Source organism: Plectrocnemia conspersa, unplaced genomic scaffold (genome assembly GCF_051122295.1).
Source record: "Plectrocnemia conspersa isolate PC_06_02 unplaced genomic scaffold, ASM5112229v1 ptg000014l, whole genome shotgun sequence".
NCBI lineage: Eukaryota > Metazoa > Arthropoda > Insecta > Trichoptera > Polycentropodidae > Plectrocnemia > Plectrocnemia conspersa.
This window is the reverse complement of record NW_028277178.1, coordinates 7,285,203-7,310,982: the sequence shown is the minus strand read 5'-3', so window position 1 is coordinate 7,310,982 and position 25,780 is coordinate 7,285,203. Positions and strand designations below refer to the sequence as shown.

At 30.6% G+C, this 25,780-nt stretch overlaps 2 protein-coding genes across 2 annotated transcripts; one reads left to right on the top strand and one right to left on the bottom strand.

The window, feature by feature from the left end:
* Positions 1-1,348: 1,348 nt before the first annotated feature.
* On the bottom strand, positions 1,349-4,335 carry LOC148226071 (beta-1,4-mannosylglycolipid beta-1,3-N-acetylglucosaminyltransferase brn-like). The gene is made up of 3 exons (XM_088204362.1): positions 3,328-4,335; positions 1,689-1,860; positions 1,349-1,620 (listed from the first exon to the last, which is right to left on the bottom strand). Exons 1-3 carry the CDS (start codon positions 4,103-4,105, stop codon positions 1,428-1,430), a joined length of 1,143 nt encoding a protein of 380 aa, XP_088060488.1. The 5' UTR covers positions 4,106-4,335; the 3' UTR covers positions 1,349-1,427.
* Positions 4,336-15,247: 10,912 nt separating this feature from the next.
* Positions 15,248-25,780, top strand: LOC148226070 (uncharacterized). Its single transcript, XM_088204577.1, has 6 exons — positions 15,248-15,388; positions 15,558-15,659; positions 18,583-19,928; positions 21,993-22,076; positions 22,345-22,426; positions 24,329-25,780. The coding sequence occupies exons 2-6, from the start codon at positions 15,566-15,568 to the stop codon at positions 25,651-25,653; spliced, it is 2,931 nt and encodes a 976-aa protein (XP_088060703.1). The 5' UTR covers positions 15,248-15,388; positions 15,558-15,565; the 3' UTR covers positions 25,654-25,780.

Sequence of the window (25,780 nt, the reverse complement as noted above, 5' to 3'; positions counted from 1 at the left end):
TATAACATACATACATACATACAAATAAAATAAAACTAAGTAATGACTATATATTATCATATTTTACCATGAACCTTCTGATGTTATAAAATGTCGGAACTCTCTTTTACTGTCATCATTTTCTCCCTTTGTCGTCCACACTAGAATAATTAATTAGGAATTAACTCGCAACCGGCCGTTATGAGTCCGGCCTGCTGAGCACCGTCCTACTTATTAACTATGTAAACGTATATACTTCAATAAAAACACTATTACAGCGGCTCAATGTGTAATTGCCATCCGTCACCTCCCGTCTCCGAAACTTTAATAAGCATATAGAGGAAAAGCTATTTATACAATAAATATTTTTTGAATAATGGAACGAATTACCATAATAATTACACAATGCAAAATATTTATGTAGGTTTATTATGGCCAAAACTTGCCGGCACTCTTGGCGAACTTTGACGCAGTGACCGGTGCTGCCTCGTGCACCTATATGTTGTAATAGCTAGGTAAACCATCTTCTTTTATACTACTACAGCGGCTTAATATGTGTCTAATTGCCATCCGTGGCCAAAACAATTTAAATTAAAATTTCACAAAAACCTGTGACTTAATTTATGGAAGCTGTAAAACATAAATATGTATTGTTAATATTATATACTGTACAATACAACATGAACGTCATTTGGGATGGTGTGGGGAAGAGTAGGTGGGGGCGTTTGCCCATCTCCCTTGAATTTGGCCAGAAAAATGCATGTCATTAAATGAAATCGTAATATTAAAAAAACGACTATGGACTGACCAACTTTTGTCCCTCCTCTGGAAAAAGCTGAAATAACCTGCTATGCAATAATATTGTAATATCTGAATATGATTGAGATTCAAATGTTTTGCTGCGACGTAATTTCATCATATGTACGTTTGTTAATTGAGAATTAATTAGTGTTTACAAAAGATTGACTTTTTAGTGTCTTTATCAACTACATGAACGATAATGAGATGACGAAATCTTGACATTTGATATAAGAATAATTAAAGCACAGTAGTCTCATAAAATTAATCATAAATAAAATGCGTCACATGTTAACTATATATAGGAGGGAAATAAAGTGTTACACTCAACGAGAGAGACGGTGAAGTTAGAGCTAATACAACGTCTACTTATTTACAGTTGTTTGTTTGTTGTTCGAATCAATTCCTCCTGGTTCTTAACAAGAAAATTTATTTAGCAAATGTTTTGTTGTTCAGAACATCAATGACTTAGGATAATAGGAAAGTATCCATTTTTCTTAGAAAATTCATATATCTATGCATTTAAGTCATTCATACCTTTAAAGGAATAGGAATACATATATATTATATAATAATAAAATAATATTCTAATTTTTTTATAATATATTTATAATATAAAAAATGACTATAACTCAGTCTTAAAAAGCACACTAAGCATTTCCGGCAGCTTTTTGTTCATTCCACACTCTACTAAGCTCCAAAGGATCATCGTAACCATGTGAAGCAATCACATATCTATAATTGGCACCGTCGTACGTTTTCTTATAGAAATAAAAATCATTGGAATGAAATGGACTGATGCCGCTCTTCTTAGCTAGTATTCCTAAGTAAATATCATCAAATCTGTAATAAAAAAATGTTTGTAGCATACGAATTTACAATTTAAATTCAGGTTAATATTGAAAGTATACCTAAAATGTGCAGTGTAGTAACTAGCGTAATACATTGTAATTAAAGCCTCTTTAGTAAGAGCATAAGCACCGGCCGATATATACTGCGGCCATAGATGGTAAGGATATTCATCCAGTGAAACGTACCATTTGCTTGTTCTGTGACGATGAGGTGCAGTGTGAAACATATAACCTGTGAAATATATAAGATGAAATTAACCATAAGTTCAATTTCTAAATTGTAAAACACAGATAAGTGATAAAAGTCCATACAAGAATACCTCGCAGAAAAATTATTTAACCCAATTTAGTACGAGTGACAAGTAACGCTCAGGTTTTTAGTCTCCACAATCTTAAATTGGATTGTTAAAATGCAGCTTTTTCAAATGCTCAGAATGTTTTTTGTGAATTCGACGACTAAATGGGTAAACTAATATCTGTATTAAAAACAATGTGGGTGGGTCTGAGTCAGATGTTTTTGAGTAATTTTTAAAAAAGTACTGTGACTGGGAAGTGATTAAGTATATAAAATATAATTTTAACTATGAAATAAGTTAAAGAATAATATTTATTTGATTTATTTTTGTTAAGGTTGGGGTTATTTTATTTTTAATATGTCTGAAACTGTAAATTTTACAACTATTGTACTATTACTGTGTATCTATGCCTTTTTTATATAATAAAATTAACAATAAATTTGTGTAATATATTATTTTTGCTTAATATTATACTTATTGAAAGTAAAAAATACATTATTTAAAAATAAAAAAATAAGTACTTGTATTTATCCGTCAATTTGACGTTTGTCCGTAAAGATAGGTATATAAAAATGCCCGTAAAGCTAGTGTTAAAAAATTAAATGAAATGGTAATTTGAGTAGAGTTGTTAATGAAAATGAGATCTGAATAAATGGTTGCAAAAATATAGAATTAGTAAAGCTATTGGACTACTTCGCAAATGGTATTATGCCTTCGATGAAAGTACTTAATGAAGAAAATGATAAAACTAGTACGGCTGCAGAATAACATTCGTTTGAAAATGATTTAGATGATATATAAGATGATACACAGACCGAACAGTTGTTGACAATGTAAGAAAAACTCATAAAATATTAAAAAAGCAGACGATATCATGTCAAATTCAGAAGAACGAGGACAATTTAAATGAGCAATATATAAAATAATTTTTCATAAAACGAATTGTTTGTGATTACTGTTGGACAGATTAGGTTAGCAAGCATTTTCATAACAGTGAACAACTCTTTATGAATCTTTTTCCGAAGAAAATTCCGAAAATTTAACTTACATTAATGCACAAACAATTCGTTTTATGTAACAAAGTATTTATTTAAATGCACATATCTCTCAAAATATAAATAAAAAAATAAGCGGAAACACAGGCGGACGTTGCATCTCACATATTACTCTATGGTTTTTCTGCACTAGTTTCTGATATTACACCATGTTTTAAAAATATGATAGATTCTGCTATGAGAGTATGGTTAAAGTATATTCAAACCGAATTTTGGTCAATAGGACAACATTTATGAGAAGGACGCTTGTATTTATATTTTAATTAAATTTTATTTCTTGTATTTTTAATGAAATATTCATGATTATGGCTGTCATTTTTTCCGATAAACATAAAGTGCAATACAAACCGGCATATAATTGAGCATCATCTGGTAGCTCGTATATACTTTCTATCTGTCGTTTCACTCGAGTATCTTTTTGTATCTGAGTATTTTCAATTTTATGTACAGTTTTTGGTTTGATTTTTTTGATACTTTTTAAGTATTCTTCAACATATTCTGGATAATGTGCAGGATTTCTCAAAAAGCGCAACAGATTTTTAACCGACACGTACATGTCGTCGTCGACGAAGAAGTAAAACTTGGAGTTTAAGCAACGAGTCATCGCCCATTTGAAGCCCATCATTGTCTTTATTGTGTTGTTGTAATAGCTGTCTATAAAATTCGATTGTACAATATCCTTGTACTTGACAGATTCAATATCGACATTCTTTTGTAAATCGTCTCCACCGTCAATCTCTTGAACGCCTAATAAAAACACAGTTCTAATAGGTACGTCGGAGAATCTTCGTTCGAATCCGAACGTATTCCTTATGGCTTCTCTCTTGTGAAAATTATTCATGGCCGACTTGACTAAAATCACTAAATGTACATAGTTTCCTTTGCATTTCTCTTCGCAAGCTTTCAAATATGAATAATTATATTGATTAATCGGCTGCAAGGACGGCTGATCGTCGTTTTTCAATTGATATATGAACGGCGTTATGTCTTCGTTCAAAGGATACTCAAACTTGGTATTGAAGTCTTTTTCGAAGATGTGAGTGAAAACCCCGAAGGTATACAGGGCATGGCACATAATTAGTATTGCAACTGCATATTTAATCTTAGTTAGCGTGTGGCGCATCATCTTCGAGTGTAATTTAACTAATGACTCGTAATCTTAGGTATATATGTCATAATTTGACTATTTATGTATTAATCCAAATTAACTACGGCAAATTCATTTTAAGCTTATACAACAAAACTAAATGATTTAGTTGGAATATTATATGACTGCTCACTGCTCACTGCCCACATCGCACATGAGTCAATCAATTTGACAGTTGATTTGAAACTTTGGCCTTAACGCAACACTTAATGACTATTATTTATTAATTGTATTTTTTATATTTTTTACAGGTTTGGTCATATTAATGGGTTACTCCAATAAATGTGTTATATCTTGAAAAATCGTGAAAGTATAAATAAAAAAACCGATCGAGGTTATTTAAAGTGTTTATTTTAAGCTTATTTTAAATATTTAGTATGGCCACCCTTAGTTTTAATTACAGCTGCGACTCTTTTGGCATATTGTCAACTAATGACAATTTTCTCCATTCCATCTGCAATTTTTCTCGCAGCTCAATTTTGATGTCGTGCAACTCCAAACCATAACGCTTCCGCCATTTTATTTGACTATTACTTAGGTGTTACGTAATCAGCTAGATATTCTTCTCCGACTCTTCGACACACATATACTATATCAGGGGTTTTAAAAACCTAAAAAAATATTTAAAAACGTATAATTATCTAAAAATTGCTTTAGAAATTTTGGAATAAATTAAGTTTTTAATATTTTTTATATTAACCAATATTCATTTAAAATTAACTCAAAGTTAGTTTCATCGGACCAAATGACTTTCGCTCAATCTTCAGATGTCCAGTCTCGGTGTTTTCGGGACCACTCTAACTTTCGAGTTTTATTTATTTCTGAAAGCCACGAGCTTTACAACCTCTGAGTCTCACATCGTTGAGCCTTTCATCAAATGAGGAATTCCGGTCTCAATTTTTGCAACTTATTTCTTGTATAATCATTTAAGGGCCGGACCAATACTGCTGATAATACGACTAATACATCAGAATATATAATACAAAATAATAATAATTATGAACACGTGCAGTCGTAAAAAACATTATTTATTTTTATTATATCTATCTCTAATTCGATTTATTTTAATGCGAAGTAACCAAGATTTTGGGAGACGTTTGAGGGTGATAATAATACAAATTATAATCACATTTAATCGCAAAAAACCATGTTTGTTACTTTTAAAATATTAATCATTAATTCGATTTTATTTATTGCGAGGATAGGGGGGGGGGGGGGACAGAAACAGTTGGAACGGGAGATTTTTATCTCGATGGCTCTGAATGCGGCAACACTGTAGACTCTGCATTGTTGCCGCACGCCAATAGAAAATTCTAAAAGAGGCATGGGGCTCATTTATACGTATTTATATATTAGGTTTTATTATGGCCAAAAACTTGGCAGCACTCTGGTATCACTGACTTGACGTAGGCACATTCTCTTGGCGACTTTGGCGGGCTCGCACAGCTGGTGCGTGCCTCGTGCACCGTTCACCGAAATTCATATATTCTAACATGTAATTTCATTTCAATAAAAATACTACTGCAGCGTGTATAATTGCCACGCATTACCATCGATCGTCGAGAAGGAATCAACATTCGCATCCATTAAATCTAGCAGGGACGTAATTTCAGCTTTTTACAAAGGGGGGAATCAAAAGTTGGTCAATCAGCGGTCGTTTTTTTTAATATTTAGATTTCATTAAAATTTCTAGTATTTCATTAAATGACATGCATTTATCTGGCCAGATTCAAAGTGGGGCTAATGCCACCCCCCCTGTCCCCTCCATAATGACGCTCCTATAAAGGACTAGAGACAACTGCGAGACTATGACTTTTTCTTATTCGACTTATTCTTATATCTTATTTCAATTATATATTATAATTAATTATAATTAATTTTAAGCGATTTTCTATGGAATATGACCCAATGCAAAGAATCACAACATAAAGATGTTCATATTAGCACTTTTTTATGTTTTATTATATTCGCGCAGTCTATTGTAAAATATGATAATATTTTATATTAGCATACTTGATTGCAGTACTATAAAAAACGATCCACGCACTCTTAATGTTTTAGTGTCTATTACATTTACAACAAAGATCATCTGAGCATAAAATTTAAGTCAGTACAAAGACTCAATTATTCATTTGTATTACGTTTTATCTCGGTATGACAATGGTGCAATAAATATCTTCAACTGAAGTAACGCAGAAAGCTCGTCTGTTGTGGAACAATGGCATTAGTACTTTATTTATGTTTGTTTTACGCTGTTGTCTTATCAGAAAAATATAGTAAATTATTGCATTTTGAACTAATCAACTCATATTTTTATCACAGGGGGTGACTCAGTTATTTTGTAATAATGCATAATATGTGAATGTCATATTTTATGTGCGTAATATAGCGAAAAACATTATTATGAGATACGTGCGTTATTGAAATATCGCGAATGCTCGATACATATGGATACTGTAGCTGTAGGATGATAATTTACAAGGTGTGATCAAACAATAACGATAACTATTGCTGGAACTTATATTTTGTCAAACGTCGCAATGACCAAAAAAGCAAGTCAAGTTTGACAGAATGTCAAGGTTGTCCTTATTATCTTCTTTGTTTATTTTTGCAAAGTCCATAACAAATTATTACCGTATTGTTTAATAGCCGATTACCTTGTAGTTTTATGCTTTTGATTAGGGAAATCTGAAAAATAGCTATCATGATTTTTGCACCATGATAACGTTACGGCTCACATTTCACTACAATTATATATCATTGAATTTATGTCGAAAAAGCGAAATTGTCGTAATGCCACAGATAACGAATTCATTCACCAGGTCTTTTTCCTTTTCTTGTAGTGAAAGAGGACATAGGAAGAGGAGATTAAGGCACAATATTTTCACTATACAAAAAACAAAAATAAGTAATTATTAATCAGTTGTTATTAAATTTTTGACTGTTGTTTTTAAAAAGGGCATGGAAAATTGTATGTTTTTTTAAAAAAAAATAACAGCAGCGTTTAATAATGCTGCTCAACATATTTTGTTAATAAAATTCAATTGTTAAGGAAAACTTTTTTGTCTCTAATTATTTGTGCAGTGAGCAACATTATTTGTAGTATTTACTAATAAATGAAAATTTAATACTATACATGATACTAGGCGTAGCTCCGCTTGTTGTGAGTGTGACTGAAATCTCGATTGTTCCAAGTTGGAAGCGTAGTGGTCAAAGTTTCAAGTGTTGACTGTCTAGTATAAGATCCTGTTATTACCTATTAGTTTAGTATGCCGTGTTTGAGCTTATATAGAGAAAGTTCTTCGCAATTCAATGATTCTTTAAATACTTATTTAAAATAGTTTGAGGAATGTTATTTAAAAAACAAAAATGTTAAATATATGGATCAATGGACGATATAAAAGTACTTTGTTAAGTAATCAATAATGATTTATTTTATCGCAATCATTACTTAAATATCGATTCATAAAACTTTTTATATTATCTTTGTGTGTTGGTAATTTATATCGATTAAAATATTCACATCAAAGTAAACATAGCGTCGATTTCGCAAAAACAGCTCAACTAATATTAATAAAAGTTTTTATAAAATTTATAAAAAAAGTTTTGGGTGCAAATTCCATTGGATATTTACAATCAGTTAATAAAAATAAAACAAGGATTCAACATAAACATAAATATACTTATAAAGGGCTTATACATATTTTCTTACAATTTTCTCCTCAATGTATGTAGAATCTTTCCACTGACTGGATAGTTGACCTAAGACATCTTCGTTTATGGTCCTTGTCACGAGTGTTCGTCAATCAAACATTATTAGATCAAGCCAATAGATTATATTAAATATTAAGCAAGCGGGTATCTAGAAATATTGTGAAATTGATAAAATAAAACAAACATCAAAACAATTGTTATCGGAAAAAATAAGATTTAATGTTTCAAAATCGATCAAGAGATATCCATCATAACAATGAGATTTATTTACTATCTGTAATTCATTATTTTGACATATCCATACATTATTATTCATGAGTTGTAATATCAACTGTTTTATATTTTGTTTTAGAAAAATAATACAATTCCAATATAATTAGGTTTTTTTCAGAAGCATTGATTAATTAATATTTTTTTATTAATAAAGCACAGGATTATTGATACTTGATATTGAAAAAGCCTTTGATACGTTACATTACAGCGATTTAATTAATTCAAATTTAAAGTCTTTATTATTACCTTAACACAATAATATATCGCGTTTTCCCCCTTTTAAGTATTTAGAATAGTTATATATTTTTCCTTAATTTATAATATACTTGTTTTTATGATATATGTAAACTAGAAAATGTATATCATATAAACCAGATACTTATGTATTTCTCTGTATAATCCAAAACTAAAAAATCAGTTTATATTTTATGAAATGTGACCTACATACATATAATCATATATAATATAATATAACATGTTTATAAATTGAGTCTAGGCGTTTTAAGATTTATAGAGATTAAGCATTTTAAATTTGTGAGCATTTATAGCAAACCTTCATTTAACAAAATGACCAAGACCTTTCGCGGGTATTTAAATATCGATTGTGCAAAAAATGAAAGATTAATTCTTAGTAGGACAGTAGTTAACCTTGAATTGGCAAAAACATATATACAATCTAATTTTGATTCGCCATGTCAAAAGACGACACGTCAAACCTATAGATTATTTGCAATGATTAATAGAACCTTAAAGGTCGATTCAATCTAACCGAGAGTGCATTTGCAGAAAACGCAGAATAATCAGGGCCAGACTTTTTCTTAATACACGATGAGATGGAAATATTTTCTTTCACTTACTATTGCATATTTACATTAAAAATAAAAAAACACAAATATATTTTGAGATATAGAAACAAAAAACCAAACCGTATATATTTTAGGGCAGTGCTTCTTGAAATTTTCTCATTACAGTTCTTAAACATTTTAGTACTTAGCCAGTTTATTCACTTGCTTATATAAAACGAAACTAAACTAATAATAATTATATTGCTCATCTCACTAAAAAGACACAGGCAATATTGACTTTTTTTAATGAGATAAATATATTTTGGATAAAACTAAACCATTTTATATTCAAATTCGTGTATTTGTTTATTGTGATATATATTTTTTGGTAGTGTTTCTTTAGAGTATTTTGTAATACTCTATTCATTTTATGGGGGTTTCAACGATGGCTGCACAGACAGCTTAAAAGCCAGCAATTATCAGCAACTACCACATCGTAAAAACTTTTTGTGCCCTTTTTGATAAGCTTCGAGACACGTCTATAATCAATACGTCGTTATTTGTATGCGTATGTATGTATATGTCGCTGTCGGATGATCGCCCATAAATATCCACCTGTAAGTTACGCTTTCAAGGGATGTATCGGAGGCGGGATTTAACAATAACGCTATTGGTGCTAAATTAGTCCAGGGCAAAGGACCAGTATAAGGGACGTGAAACGTGGTCACATCATCGCACTCAGCAAAGATACACACAATTGACAAACATCCTTGGACTGACAGATAACTTAGTGTCTCACGAGGAACCAGAGATTAGAGAGAAACAATTTCGAGGCTCTACTACTCTTCGGCATTCAACACTACCGTCTGATAATTTAATTGTAATATACTTACACAAAAAATAGTTTTATTTTAATCGGTAACTTCCGGACATATTCAATGGATCAGCGTTTTATCAACGCTGCTCTAAAATCCATTATAAAATACGGACGTCTGATATAGATTTTAGATGCAAAATTGTTTCCTTAATTTACCTTATACCACAATCCAAAACGTTTGTTAATGTGCCTCTCAGATATTTATTCCAAGTTAAACAAAATCTGTGATTAAAAAAAAAATAAGAATGTATAATAATAAAATAATCATAGAGTGTAACTGAAAAAGAAAACGATTTTTTTTCACTTTTATTATTTTGTTCTCTTACTGAACATTCAATTGTTGAATCTAGCCCTGGAAATTTACATTAATCATCTCGTTAATAAACCTAACTTACATTTTCAATTGTATGACGAACGTGCTGTACGAAGGCAATAAACAAATTGATTTGTCACACAGCAATGCATTGACATGCCCTCGCTTATTAACAAACGTTGACAACAACAATTGCACGTGTTTTGTCATAGATTGCCACACCCCTTAAACGTCACATTAAGAAAATAGTTTAAGCATATTTTTTTTCTAAATTTACTTTTACATTTATTCAATTTTATTTTTTGTAAATACGTAGTAGAGAACAATAATTGATTTGTCTCAGTGTCTCTATACCTCAGCCAAATTTTTTCATTCCAAGTCGGAGGCGAAGTGGTAGTAGTATCAAGTTCTGACTGAAAGTGAGCTCACTATGCCGTGCTAGTTTTAGAATTGGTTCTTCGTCCTTACTGTTCTATTGGTTATTGTCTAATACATAATTATCTGATCAGACTATCTGCGTACGATAATTGAATTTAAATCAATAGAATGCTTGTCTGATTACATGCAGACGCATTCCAATGCATTATATTAGGTTGTCCCATAAGTCTTTGCTTTTTTATTCATACATTTTTAACTTTCTATGAATTAACCATAATTTCACTATTCTTTCGGTGTTTGTTAATATTAGTCGTATCAATGATGCTGTATAATAACGGTATATTTTTTGTTTCGATATTTTCAACCCTATATCAACAATGGTTGTAAAGATAAAATAATCTAATGAGTTTCAGCTCGGTCACAAAGCGACAAAAGTAGTTAGTGGATCTAAAATTTAGTTCCGGGAATTTTGACATTGAATATCTACGTAAGTCCTTGGAGTTGTTAGTGAGGATTATGAGGATTATGGCAGCCCTAATGGGCTGCCCAAAAGCTCAACGTGACGCATATTTCAGTTCACAGACATTTAACAAATTAGGAAATATGTTTATTTGCGGAATATTGGTATCTTTAATGAGGAAAACTGTGCACGACTTAGTTTGAATTTTAATATTCCTCACGACATTCCTCCGTGAGATTAGGTAAATCTATGAAAATGTAATCTGCGATGATCGATCAAAAATAAAAATATTTTATAAATTCATATGTATAATTAAGATGATGTTGAAGGTATAAAATGTAATGTTATATTAATTATGATTACAATTAAAATCGATGCCTACAAAAGAATTCATGTAATATATTGATAATATCACTGAAGTCATATTTTTATCTACGTTATATTACATGTGTGCATTTTATCGCGATATAAAAATTGTCAGATTTACATTATCGCTTAATTAGTATTTATGTGATGTGATTCGACATATGCTTATATTGCTATTTATTAGTTTGTATGAATTTTATTTTATAATTATATATATATATAATTATTTTATTCAAGAAAATACAAAATAACAAGAATAATCGATATTTTTAACGTAATTGTTCTCCCCAATAAGTGCTGTAAATTATGGGAAACGTACTATAATTGATTGATACAAATTGAGATGGAAAAATTCAATGTTAAATTTTCTCGAATGAAAATTGTCGTGTTTTCGTGTGAAAAATGACCGACCTTCTAAATTTTATTATTTGTGTTTGAAAAGTGTTAAACGATATTTTTAAATGCGACGTTGTTTAAAATAAGGTTATAAACATATATAATTTATGTTTATAACCTTATATATTATGATGTGGAATATAAATATATAATAATAATAATTTCTCAAATTTTAATCATTTCAGGAAACCCAACCTTTATTTCATCTAAATTAGTTTTCATTGTGTAATACATATATTTATCAGGAAGCTAAGTAAAAACATATATAGAGTGTCATCTAATTGTTATTTATGAAGAAAATCAGAGATATTATTCATAACGATTTTTTATTGGTTTTGGTTAGGGCCAATATGACGTGGAGTTTATTAGATGTCAGTTGCAGCGTTGTGTTTAAAATGGGATTGTCCGTTTCTTCCGTGTATAATGAAATATTGCTGCTATAATAAGAAGATAGGTGATAGGCTACTTTATGTATTTATTAAATTGATTATTTTTAATTAATACCAAAATAAATTGTTTTATAAATATGGTTATGAAGATTGCCTCATTACGAACAAGTAGCACGAGATTATAAGATTTTTTTGATGTTTCAATACATATCTAATTTATTTTAATGAATATTAAGCTGCAGAAATTAGCTTTAAATCAAGATGAATACACAGCTAATAGATAGTAATAAATCAGAAACAACGTATTATCGTTTCTAGGAGAATTCAAGTTGATTTGTTTATAACTTAAAAGTCATCGAATTTACAACAATTAATAAAAAATATACATAATCAACATTATTGATTCATCTTAATGGATGTACATTGTACATAATTAAAGATACTCTATCTACAAATTATCAATTGATAAGACAGAAATTTGCAATTTGATCAATTAGAGAACTCATTGTCAATGTCGTTTCAATGGCAAAGTGTTTCATTACACGTGTATATATAACTTTAATACTCTTCTTTGAAGAATGCTTTAATGGCACACGTCAGGAATGTGAAAGAGAGTATCGTCTGGTAAAATTGCACGAAACTTGATGTGCGATTTCACCGCATAGCTTGGTACTAAATGCTGACAAGTCGAAAGTCTCTGACATTTATATATTTGAGAAACATTCACAGTGGTTTAAATTATTTTTTAGAAATTATCAACATAAAATAATATTGTATAGCAAATATATAATTTAATATTTATTTATGAAAAATGGTTTCTGTGTAATAAAAAAGTATTATAAAATATGTGTATAAACTGAAGTTTTTTTTGTGAAACTTTAATGATTAAATATACATTTTTTAATCTGGAAAGTTTATGATTGTCCTTTAGCCTATTGGTTAAATAAGATTTTTGTATGTGTAATATAAAATGTACACATACATACATGTATATACTCGAAGGAAACACGATTGCAAAAAAAATCGACAATACCGAGAACTCATTTGGAATTTTTAGCAACGAACATCAAACTTGCTTCAGGAGTATTCAACATATAAAAAATATTATTTATGAATAAAAAATAATAATAATAATAAACACTTTTATGTATTGTATATTAATGCTATTTAAAATGTATATGAATATTTTATTTTTATAAATTAAATTATAGACATACATATGCTTATGTAAATTTACATAACATGACTAATTTATGATGACCAAATATTTTTTAAAGTTTAAAGTAGCAATATGTTACATTTAATACAGCTGGAAGATTCACCTGTGTCAAGTTCGTTCTTTTAACAAAAACCCAAAGACGCACATGTGATAAATTCGCTCTTACGAATTGTGTAAGCAATAAATTTCGCAACATTGCAAGAATTATAAGCAAATAAATATAGTCTAAAATTGTTAGATATATTTTCATTTCCGTAAACAAATCATTATTACTACCTGTGTGTAATTTTTACATTGATGACCTCTAGATACATACTCGATTGAATTTCATTGTCATACCACAATCACGTTGGACGATACAATCAAATTAAATATAATACTTTGTAACAACGTGACAATGTCTTCATTTTTAGTTCACGCTAGCGGAAATATGCAAAACCTAATTCCGGTAAATAATGTATAAAACTTGTTTTGCGGTTCAAAACACTAATTAGCGATATAAAATAATAATCAAGCCAAATTAGTAAAAGTGATTCGAAGGATAAAAAGTAATATGCAGCTGATATATGACTCGAATTAGAAATTGCTTTCTACGAATTCTACTGATTTTAAATACAATAGTTATTGACATTTGTATATTGAGATTGTATTAAATAAAGAAAACATATGATAGATCTATGTGCAAATTTTTCAGGTGATCGCAGTTTAAATATTTTATATTGGTGATGTGTTACTATTACGATTAAAATTCTAATCTCAATCTGACCTTAGAAAACCACATTTACGCTTAGGTAGGAATAAATATTCAATGAGGATAAATAGATTTATTTTTAGTACCGCTCATTGATTATATAAAACTTGTATTCAATATCAAAAAGTATCATTATTGAATTTTTATGTATTTAAAAATGATATAACTTAGTTGTTCAGAAAAATATCCACATATATAAGCGTTTAGGAGAGTATAGCTATTACAAATATATAAGATTAGTGAGAATTTTGAAATATTGCTTATCGATAAGAGAATCGAAAAATGGGGCCGAATTCAATAATATGTACTCGATCACATTCTTTGATTGAAATAATCAACATTTCTGATATAAATCGTTGATATGTGTTTTTATTGTGAATTCATTATAGTATTATTTTATATATTTTAAGGTGCTTAGTTACTCGTTTTAATTATATATTAAAAATAAAAAAAATAAAAACAATCAATGATTTTTTTTCACACAAGCAAATAATTAAAAATCATATTGCACTACATGTTTTTCTTTATAAAGACATCCAAGTATTTAATTTATCAATAATTTATTGTACAGTTCAATAAATTTTTTTTAAACTTTTGTATGTATTTATTATGAAAATATAATTCGCAATACAATAAGAGAGCAAACTTTTACATCAATACGTAATCAATCATATAGTTAATCCATCATTAAAAGCGATAAGCTTATATTCTGTCGCTTTTATTGCACTATACTCTTTAATCTAGGATAGTTATAATTGATTATTTCAATAGCGTGGTATTTTAAATTAAATATAGCATAGCAAGGAATACAACAAAATAAACCTTAAATAAAAAAATGTTATATAAATTACTAATAAATCTCAATTTGTGTAGGATTATGTTATACAATGAAATATTCTGATCTTTTTACAGTACACTATCACTATCATACCATAAAACAATTAAACTTTTACAGCTTCTCCATTCGAGATATGTACATATTTATTTCGTAAGAACGTCAACGATAAATTTAGACGGAAAATGTTTCTTTTTTTAAGGAAATAACCAGGAAATTAGTTTATAATTTAGTCACGCTTGTTAATAATAAAGCAGCTAAGGTAAAATCATTTTTGTTATTTGTCTTTGACAATTTTGCCATAAATTGTTTATTGTTGTGAGAGCCGTGAGCTGCTTTGATCAGTGCACGTTATCCTGCGGTATAATTCGGACGTGCGATTTTTTTTATACCACTGTATAAAAGTACTAACATGTGTTACATACATTATTTTAATAAAAATATATAGTGCTTTCGATAAAAATAATTATTTCTAAATATTCTTAAAAACCCATAGACATTTGAAGGTAATGAAATTATACGACTAATTGCGATAGTTAAACGTTGTGCATGTAAATGAATATATATTTTACTATGATTTACTAGTAACGCGATAACACCTTATCATATGCAAATTTACAATATTTACCTACAAGGTGTGCTATAAAAATAACATATTTATTGTGAATTTTATAGAACCTAAAATGGAAAATCCACCGACGACTATTTCACAAGTTCAACTCGTGGATGGGTCACATCCAGGAAAAAAGCTTCCTCAATACATAGCTGGTCTAGCAGGTAAATCTATAATATAAGTTATTGATTACTTAAATACAGCGTGTATTTGAAAGCGACGTAAGCATCCACCTACTATGTATACTTTCACCATTGCAAAAATAATTATATATGATTATTTATTCGATGAATTCTTCAATAAATATTGACTTTATCCTCTTCTTTGATTAAAAGCTTAATTGTATAAATTCTAATACCTATATCTGTCATATTTTAGATAACTTCATGTTAAAAACATAAATTAATTCTCGACATTCTTGAAAATTATCATGAAACTTTATTTATCAGACAGAACTACATATTTATAACTTATTAATGGATGGAAAATTCTTGTAACGTGCATTTCCTTAATAACCTGTCAATAAATATTGCTTTTATCTTATTGTTTGAATTGTATTTGAAGACCTATACATACAGGGATATATGATTGTAAATGAAAGACTATTTTATTAGCTAATGTATTTACATGACACTGGCACAAATAAGTCACGTAGCGCTTACGATACAGCGCTCATTTGACGCACGCTCTTTTGAGCGCCGTCAAATGAGCGCTGCATCATAAGCTCTGCGTCGTAAGAGCGCTCGACAAAAGAGAGCACGCCATAAGAGCGCAAAAATACTTGGAGAAAATCAAGTAATGAATATTTTAGGAATTAGATATACAAAATATAAGTAAATTCTGATAAATTTACAAAGAATAAAAATTCACGAGATATAGGCGGTAAAAAAATGTTTTGTGCCATATTTTACATATTTACTTTAGCACAGTCATTTTCCTATTGTACCGAGATAAATGCTCACATATATGAGTTTTCAAAATGTGGGTATTTTTTAAGCTATAAATATATGTGTAATTCGGAATTTTAACTATAAGTTTAATTATTTATTTATATACGTCTCTGTTTAATTGGATTTTTTGTTTGTATTATCTAAGAAAATACTGTTGCAATTAGATAATAACTTTTTACGATTGCGCATATGTTTTATTAATATTTAAATATTTGACAGTGATATGCTAATTCCATTGGTATTATAAAATAGGGGTCGAAATATTTATAATATTAAGTAGCTTTCCAAGCCATTTCATTCAGTTAAATTTATTTATGTATTCATTATCGCAGTCTTTAAGTCGACTAGAAAATCTGGATGATTTGCTTTCTCGATCTTCTAAGGGTCGTATCAGTCGATATTCGGCGTAGCTCCGCTTGGTGCGAATTCGGCTTAATTCTCGTTTATTCCAAATATGAAGCGAAGTGGTAAAAGTATGAATTTTTGACTTGAAATCCAGTGTAATTTGATCTTATGTACCATTTTAGAATTAGGGAATATCCACAGTTCTTCTTATTTTCAATCGACTGAATATTTGTTATTGTTTAAAAAATGTCTAGATAGACTAACTCGGTTAGAATTTACAATACCGTAGGTTAATTTTATGGTAATATATGTACACCAAGCCTTCGACATTGCATTTTGGCACCAACCGTATAGTTTGTTCAGGTTCCTTTTGCAAAGTGCTTTCAAAGCGTTTAATGAATGTCTGATCTGCAAGCGCATTTATGTAATGCCGATGCAAAATAAACTTATCCAAAATCACAAATAAATAATTCGATGTGACTAATTTCGTCGTAATAATCACATCGATTACATATCTCGTGCGATTTTTGGATATTATTCAATATTGTGCTTCTATCTTAGTATTTGGCCGTGAAACACAATATCTTTGGATTTAAAAAGACTGTTGCATACATCAACAATGTGCTGCAATAGCATTTTTTAATACATTTTGATCACTGTATCACTAATTTTAGATAATTTATGTGACCATTGTCTCGCTGTGCTAATTTGGCCGCGCATTATGAATTTTTGAATATTTTTTCTACGTTTGAGATTAAAAAAAATTAGTGTATGGATAGTGGTTGGCCACTGAAGAATATGTATGATTACTTACTTATACAATTGTTACGATTAAAGGGAAGGTCGACGAGCGCAGTCCTTCTCCAAGCGCTGTCAACACCACCGCAGTGTTACCATAAAATACCATACCTCCAGGGTAGCCAACTTAAAACAGTCCCCACATTTTATTAACGGAAACAAATTGCAAACAGTAATATTATAAATATTTAAGATATTTAAATATTTATAAATTGCCCTGTAATTATATAATATAAAACAAAATTCATAATTTTTTTATGGTAATGCTAATTAAAATGTTTAAAAATAAATAAGTATGTTTTTTATGCTGCATTATAGTTCATTTTTTAACACAGTTGAATTATTCTTTAATATCTTCAGTTTATTAATTGACTGTTAGTTGTACGATGTTTTTATGAAGTGCTCGCATCACATAACCTCAAATATCTTTATCATATTTTTAGTTTCCAATTTTCACCACAGGAATGCCACCGCTACCATCAATTTATCGTAGAATTGTATGGAGTGCACAAGAAAATCCTCATATTTTGTATGGCAAAACGTTTTTTACAATTTAAAGCGAATGTTCGACCTATATTCTAACTTTTATCAATAAAAAAAATATATATATAAATTACCATGTACCACCATATTTGATAACAGGTTATGTTTATGTATTAAAACTCATTTCTTAATTCATTAAAATAAGTATATTTTTTGAGGGCGGCTAGAAAGTTAAAAGGCACAAAACGCAGTCTAGTAGATATTTTTGACAAAAAAAGCTACACGCAGGTGGTCGCCCCAAAACTCGTATACGACTCGCGAGTCGTAATTTGCATATATACCTTTACTTCAAATTATTTTTCTTAAAACGTGGATGTTCAGTTGCTAGAATTACAACACCATTAGTAGCAAAAAGCATCTGAGTTCTAAGAAGAATTGTATAATCGACTAACCAATCTTTAGTGCTTATACAAATCCATACAGAATTAAAGAATTTTATGTTTTTTTTCAGCTACGATTGGAGCTTTGGCAACAGGAACGATGCTGGGTTGGTCTTCTCCTGCAGGACCTAAACTGATAACAAATAATGAATATGGATTCGAAATCACTGATGAAGACATGGCTTGGATTAGCTCGCTGGCCACTTTAGGTGCCGCTTGTATATGCTACCCAATCGGCTTTATAATGGAAATCTTGGGAAGGAAATTATCTATGCTGTTGATGATCTTACCTTTCACACTGGGATGGCTGCTCGTCATTTTCGCCAACAACTTACCCATGATGTACGCGGGGCGCTTCATAATCGGCATAGCAGGAGGGGCATTCTGCGTCACAGCACCGGCATACACCAGCGAAATAGCACAAGATGAAATAAGAGGTGCTCTCGGAACATTTTTTCAGTTGATGATCACAATTGGAATTTTATTCACTTACGTAGTCGGCAGTTATGTCAGCGTGTTCATCTTAAGTCTCGTTTGTGGTGTCATACCGCTCGTCTTCGGCTTAGCTTTTTTCTCTATGCCAGAATCGCCTGTCTATTTAGTATATAAAAACAGACACGAAGACGCTAAAAAAGCTTTAATTTGGTTGAGAGGTGAGGAATATGATTATCAAAGTGAATTAGAGAGGATCCAGAATAAAGTGGAAGAAGAACGCAAAACTCCGACGTCTTTGAAACAAAATATTTCTCAACCAGCTGCCAGAAAAGCGTTGATCATTTGCTTGTCCTTGATGTTCTTCCAGCAGTTTTGCGGTATAAACGCTGTACTGTTCAATACGACGATAATTTTTTCTGACGCCGAAGCTGCTGTTCCCGCTGAAATAGCGACTATCATCACCGGAGTTGTGCAAGTTGTTGCCACTTTAGTATCGACCGTGATCATTGAAAAACTGGGTAGAAGAATATTGCTGATGTTTTCAGCTTGCGCCATGGTTATATGCGAGGCTGCATTAGGTGTGTTCTTCTTTTTGAAATTCCAAACTGTAGGTAATCAAGACATAGTTGATAGCATTTCTTGGCTTCCACTCGTCTCGCTGTGCATCTTTATCGTTGCGTTCTCCGTAGGCTTCGGTCCCATACCTTGGTTGATATCAGGAGAATTGTGTAATCCTAACATCAAAGCTTTTGTGAGTTCTTCGGCTGGTACGTTTAATTGGCTTTTGGCGTTCATTGTCACCAGGACATTCCTCGACATGCAGCTGGGAATGGGTGAAGGTGGTACTTATTGGTTTTTTGCTGGAATGACGCTAGTAGGCGCAGTTTTCGTATTCCTTGTCGTTCCAGAGACGAAAGGCAAGAGCGTGGACGAAATCCAATTGCTGTTAGTAGGAGTGAAGCCAGTCGATAGTAAATCTATAAAATAAAATACTTTTAGACCTATTTTGTAATGAAGTGTATCGACAAAGAAGTGAACATTAGAATAAAATATTTGTGATATAATTTATATATTTAATATTATATGTATACATTTAAATGCGTTTAAAATGTAATACATAATCATGTATATAAATTTATTTATACATCACACAATTAAAATAAAAAATTTCATATGTAATATTAAAAGTTAGACTTAGACCTTTTGTAAATAAATTATTTAGTGACCTAATAAATTGTTTTGCTATGTGAAATTTTGTGTAAGATATGTTTTGTCTGTATTTTATATTATTATTGAGGAAGTATTTTGTATTAAAGTTATTGCCAATTAATTGACTATTAAAATTTATTCTTGTCAAACAAATATGCATACATATAATAATATTCATAACATCTAAATGTCGTCGTTTGTAATGTATTTAATGTGTTGTAAATAAACATAAACCTGATGCATATTTATTGGCCATTTTAATTATATTCATACATAAACCTATTTTCTAGTGTGACCTTTTTTAGCACCTGCAGCAAAAATAAAGTTTTTATTTTTAGTGTTCTCCTTTGACATTTTCAAAATCTGGTCACTTTATATAAACACAATAAAGGCAAAACACCGAAAGAAATCAAAGCTGAGTTGAATGAAATTCATGACACACCTATACCAGCGTTTAATTTTTTTACAATTAGGTAAATGAGTTTAAACGTGGCCGTACATCGGGACGTCCACTTGAGGTGACTACGTAGAAATGATCGACAATATCCACGATTTGGTCTTGAGTGATCGACGAGTCAACGTCTTCGGCGGCGTCTTCGCTCAGTAATACTCGTAATAATGGACGAAGACGTACGTGTAACCTTTGTTCTGGTAATAAAATTACGAGTGTATCGTGTTTTGTTTATAACAGAACTGTGTGTCAAATGCATAAAGTAATAAAATGCCCGGATTGCAAGGCATATAGAATTTTTTAATTTATTATTTTTGTATGTTATATGTTTATTGATGTATTATATTTTAAGTAATTTAGGTATAATTTTTATAGACATGTTTTTTATCATTTATTTTTTAATATTATTATTTACTTAAAAAGCCGCGCGTACTTGACGTCATCGGGTCTGAGTAGGAAATGCCTTTGTATGCGTGCATAAACAATGGCAAAAAGGCATAACATGGTCTCGTTCTACGCTCGATTAAAAATATTTCGGTATATTAAAATAATATTACTTGATGTATAAACATTTCTCTAAAAGTTTAGCAAAAGTTAATGTAAATATTGTTTAAATAGATTTTTATTGTGCTAAATACATAATTGCTTTATATTGTCATTAAACAGTCTCTTAAAAAAGGCAACATAAATCAGAACTGTGTCATAGGTAAGGGCAAATTGTGCAATTTTTATTTGCAATTTAATAAAAAAAAAAAAATTTCCGAAATGCCTTAAAGAATCGCTTGAAAATGAGTAAACCATTTTTATGTTAGATTTATTACTATTTGAGGTTTACGTTTAGTATGCGGGAGACGAGAATACATTTCTCGAGACTAGCACAAATTTTTTTGTACTTCAGTGTTGGGATTTCATTTATTTACATATATAAATTTTTTTATTATTATTTTTTCAATGTTTATCAATTATATGAGAATGTTTAAGCAAATATTTAAGAAATAAATTTAGTTTTCTTTTTTATATTTGTTCTATATTACCCCACTAATAGGGAAAATTTGTGAAGATTCAATTCTGAGATAGTCAATTGTTAAAACACTATTTTTGCTGTGAAAAATAAATTGTCTCACGTCAAAACTGTCAGCAACAAAAATATTTCTTTCAGCTATTTTTGTTAATTATAATGAATATTTGTAAATTTTGTAAAAACTTTAATAAACGTTATATTTTAGTCTATATTGATTATTATACTTTATAATAATTGCGCAGTTAAATTAATTTTCTATCGCCTTTTTACAATTTTCTGTCATATATTTTTATCCCACTGGCAACACCCTTTGATACCTGTGACAAAGTCGTTTTGTTTTTGGGAAAAAACGGGGCGGGTGATATCGATCTACGATGAGCGCCGACGAGCAACAGCCTCTTTTGAGCAAGAGGAATGACTGCGAACGAAGATCTTCATCTAACGAAGGGGTATAAATAATCGTAAAAGAATACAATCTAATTAAAATCGTCTATTGTTATTTAAAAAAATGTCATTTTACACGAATTTAATACAGTTACTGAATAAACAATTAAACCATTTATCGTATTTCACTTAATAGATAGCTCGGTATGCTTTTAGTCTGTTTGATATTTATTTTTTTATCATTACCCATTCTATGAATAGAAGAAATCGATAAACTAATTTTAGCTATATGTCACATAATTGCGATGCGACTTTAGATTTATCACATTTTAGAGTACAGCATCTACTGCATTGGTGACCTCGATAGAGCAACCTACTGGCGGTAAATTTCATCAATTCAGCACAGCTTTGATAGGTATATCATTGTTTATGCATAAAGTTGCTGTTTAAATTGTGTCACAAATACATATAGGTTACAGTTGTTAATATATTATATAAATCATTATAATTAATTATTTATCGAATAACGCTTTCATTTATAGAAAAATTTGTAAACATATGCTAACCACAATTCATAGTTATGTTTCAGGAGATTTTCACTCAAATTCATAATTCAACCTGATTACAATTAATTTAAAGTAAGTAATAACAGTTACATTTTTAGCAAAAAACTACATAAAAATATTGCAGTTGTATTTTTTTTATATCAATTCTTGTTTTTTAAATTATATTTATTTAAAAAATCCTAATTTTTTATTAGAATATAGTTTTTAATCTAGTCTATGTTTTTTTTTACACAAATAATGCACTAACTTGATTTATAGCTTAGTTTAGGGTTCTAGGTTATTATTATAAATTTAAAAATGGTATAAAAATCACGTTAAAAAAATAGTTATTCTTTTTACTAAAAAGTATATGACAAAATATTATTGTAACATATATCAGGTTGTTTCATAAGTCTGCGTTTTTTAGGGTGTGGGTTAAATGAGTTTATTGAAAATGAAAACGATTACTTTTACTATCATAAATTATAAATTCTCCACGTGTTAATCATTTTTTTTATATCTGATTCGAAAAACAATATGTTTTTGTAAGCATGTAATTCTTTAGTCTCGTTTTTTATATCTTTTTTTGTAAAGTATTTTTTCCATCTAAAAACCGTCGCAGGGATTTTAATAGATGATAGTCGTTTGGAGCAATGTCTGTTCCCAAGAAAATCCATTGATTTTTTCTATGCCTTCTTGGAAACATGAAGGCGAGTGCTGTCTTTGGTGTAAAATTACCCTGCTATAATTTATAAGGAAGATCTTTTTATGGTCTGAGTCTCTTTTTAATGAATTAGCTGAGCATACTAATTGTCGCCTATAATACAATAACTCGTAATAAATTATGCCCTTTATATCCCACCGAATGCATAACATTATCTTAGTGGTGTGTAATCCTGTTCTCAGGGTTGGAATTGAAAATTGATTGGCATCCAACCACTGCCTTTTACATCACGTGTTAAAATAAAGGATTCATTTCTCATCTTCAATAAGAATTCAACTCAAAAATAAATCTTTCTGTTCTAGAATCATTAGTTATTGGCGTATTAAAATTCACTGCATGAGATTTTCCTCGGACAATTTATGAGATAATTATATTCTGCAAGTTACCGCCTTTCCTATTTTTTAAATGTTTGAACTGATGTAGGCGACAAGTTGAGCTTATCTGCTAGTTTCTGTATCGTTAATCTCGGACCTGCTTTGATGGCAGCCCTAATATACTCACTAACAATCACTTTTATGTAGATATTCAATGTCAAAATTCTCAGAACGAAATTTTAAGAACCTGCTCATTGTATTATGGATGTCGCATTATGACTGGGTTAAAATTCATAAAGCATAATATTGAAAGTTTAACTGAGGTTATTTTAACATAAGAAACAAAAATTATTCTGTTACTAAATAGCATCATTGATACGACTACTGTTAATAAATACTGAAAGAATAGTGAAATTATCGTTAATTAAGTTATATTTTTTCAAATGTAAGAAAAAAACGCAAAGTCTAATGAAACATCCTGATAAATCTACTGTTAATTATTTTATTATTTTTATACATACGAATGTAGACTTAATAGAAAATTGGTAAATATATTTAGCTAAGCTTACAATCATTAATAACATATTTATTAATTCTCTCGCGACTGACTTAATGCGTTACACTGGGATCTGGGTTTCTTATATTCATTATATACACTTAAAATTGGCACAATTTAACAGCAACCCAATTAAAGAAAATCATTTTGTTTATGTATTGAAAGTAATTATTTTTAGCAACTATCGGTGCTTTTGCCGTTGGAAATGTGGTTGGCTGGTCCGGCCCGGCCAGGCCGAGGATCACCACTGATCGTGAGTATGGATTCGCCATCTCTGACGAAGAAAACATGTGGATCGAGTCTCTAATTGCTCTAGGCGCAGCTTCCATGTGTTTTCCCGCCGGATGTCTGATGGATAGAATCGGTCGCACTTCAGCCATAAGAGTCCTCATATTTCCATTTATTTTGGGATGGACCTTAGTCCTCTTGGCTGTGAACGTCGACATGTTGTACGTGGGTAGGTTTATTCTCGGCCTGGCTGTAGGCGGATCTTGCGTCGTTATACCGGCTTACGTGAGCGAGATAGCTCAGGATTGTATCAGAGGCACCTTGGGTACGTTCTTTCAATTAATGGTCACAATCGGAGTCTTATTTTCGTTCGTAGTCGGCGGTTATTATAATATTTATTTTTTTAATTTGTGTTGTTTGTTGGTGCCGTTCCTTTTCGGTATTATATTCTGCTTTGTGCCTGAAACTCCGTATTATCACGTAAAGTGCGATCGAATAGTCGAGGCAAAGAAAACTTTGATCTGGTTGAGAGGAAATCAATATAATCTGGAAGCTGAGATTGAATCTTTGACGCATAAAGTCAGAATGGCTCGCCTGAATCGATTCGGAATCCGTCGATCTATGGATAAGGTTTCGGCTAAGAAAGCCGTAGGACTTTGTCTATCGCTCTTGGCGATTCAACAAGTATCGGGCGTCAACGCTATTCTCTTCAATACGACGACAATATTCCACAAAGCGGGCGTAAAAATCTCTCCGAAACTTTCTACCATCATCGTCGGATTGATTCAAGTCCTAGCGACTTTCCTCTCCTCTTTGCTAATTGATAAAGTAGGACGCAGAATTTTGCTTCTGTTCTCGTGCGGCACGATCGTGATCTCTGAAACGGCACTCGGAATATACTTTTATCTGATTCAAACCAAGAGCTCCGATCACGTCCTGATCGACGCTTTATCTTGGCTGCCGTTGACTGCTTTGTGCACTTTCATAGTGGCGTTCTCGATCGGTCTCGGTCCGATACCGTGGCTCCTGTCCGGAGAGTTGTGCACGAACGACGTAAAGGCGTATGCAAATTCAATCGCCGGTACCAGTAATTGGTGGATAGCTTTCGTGATCACCGCTACTTTTGATCAGATGCAGATTGAGATGGGAGTGCATGGAGCATTTTGGCTGTTTGCCGGTTGTTCGTTCATCGGATTCGTCTTCATCAAGTATTATTTGCCGGAGACCAAGGGTAAAAACATCGACGAGATTCAGATAATGCTCGAAACACATTAAATCAAATGGTCGACAGGTTGAAACTCGATACTAACATTTTTAGTCAATTATTATTTATTGTAGATTTTATACTGTGTGTTTTTGAATAACTATATACCAACAATTGTATTTCTTGGATGTATCTTAC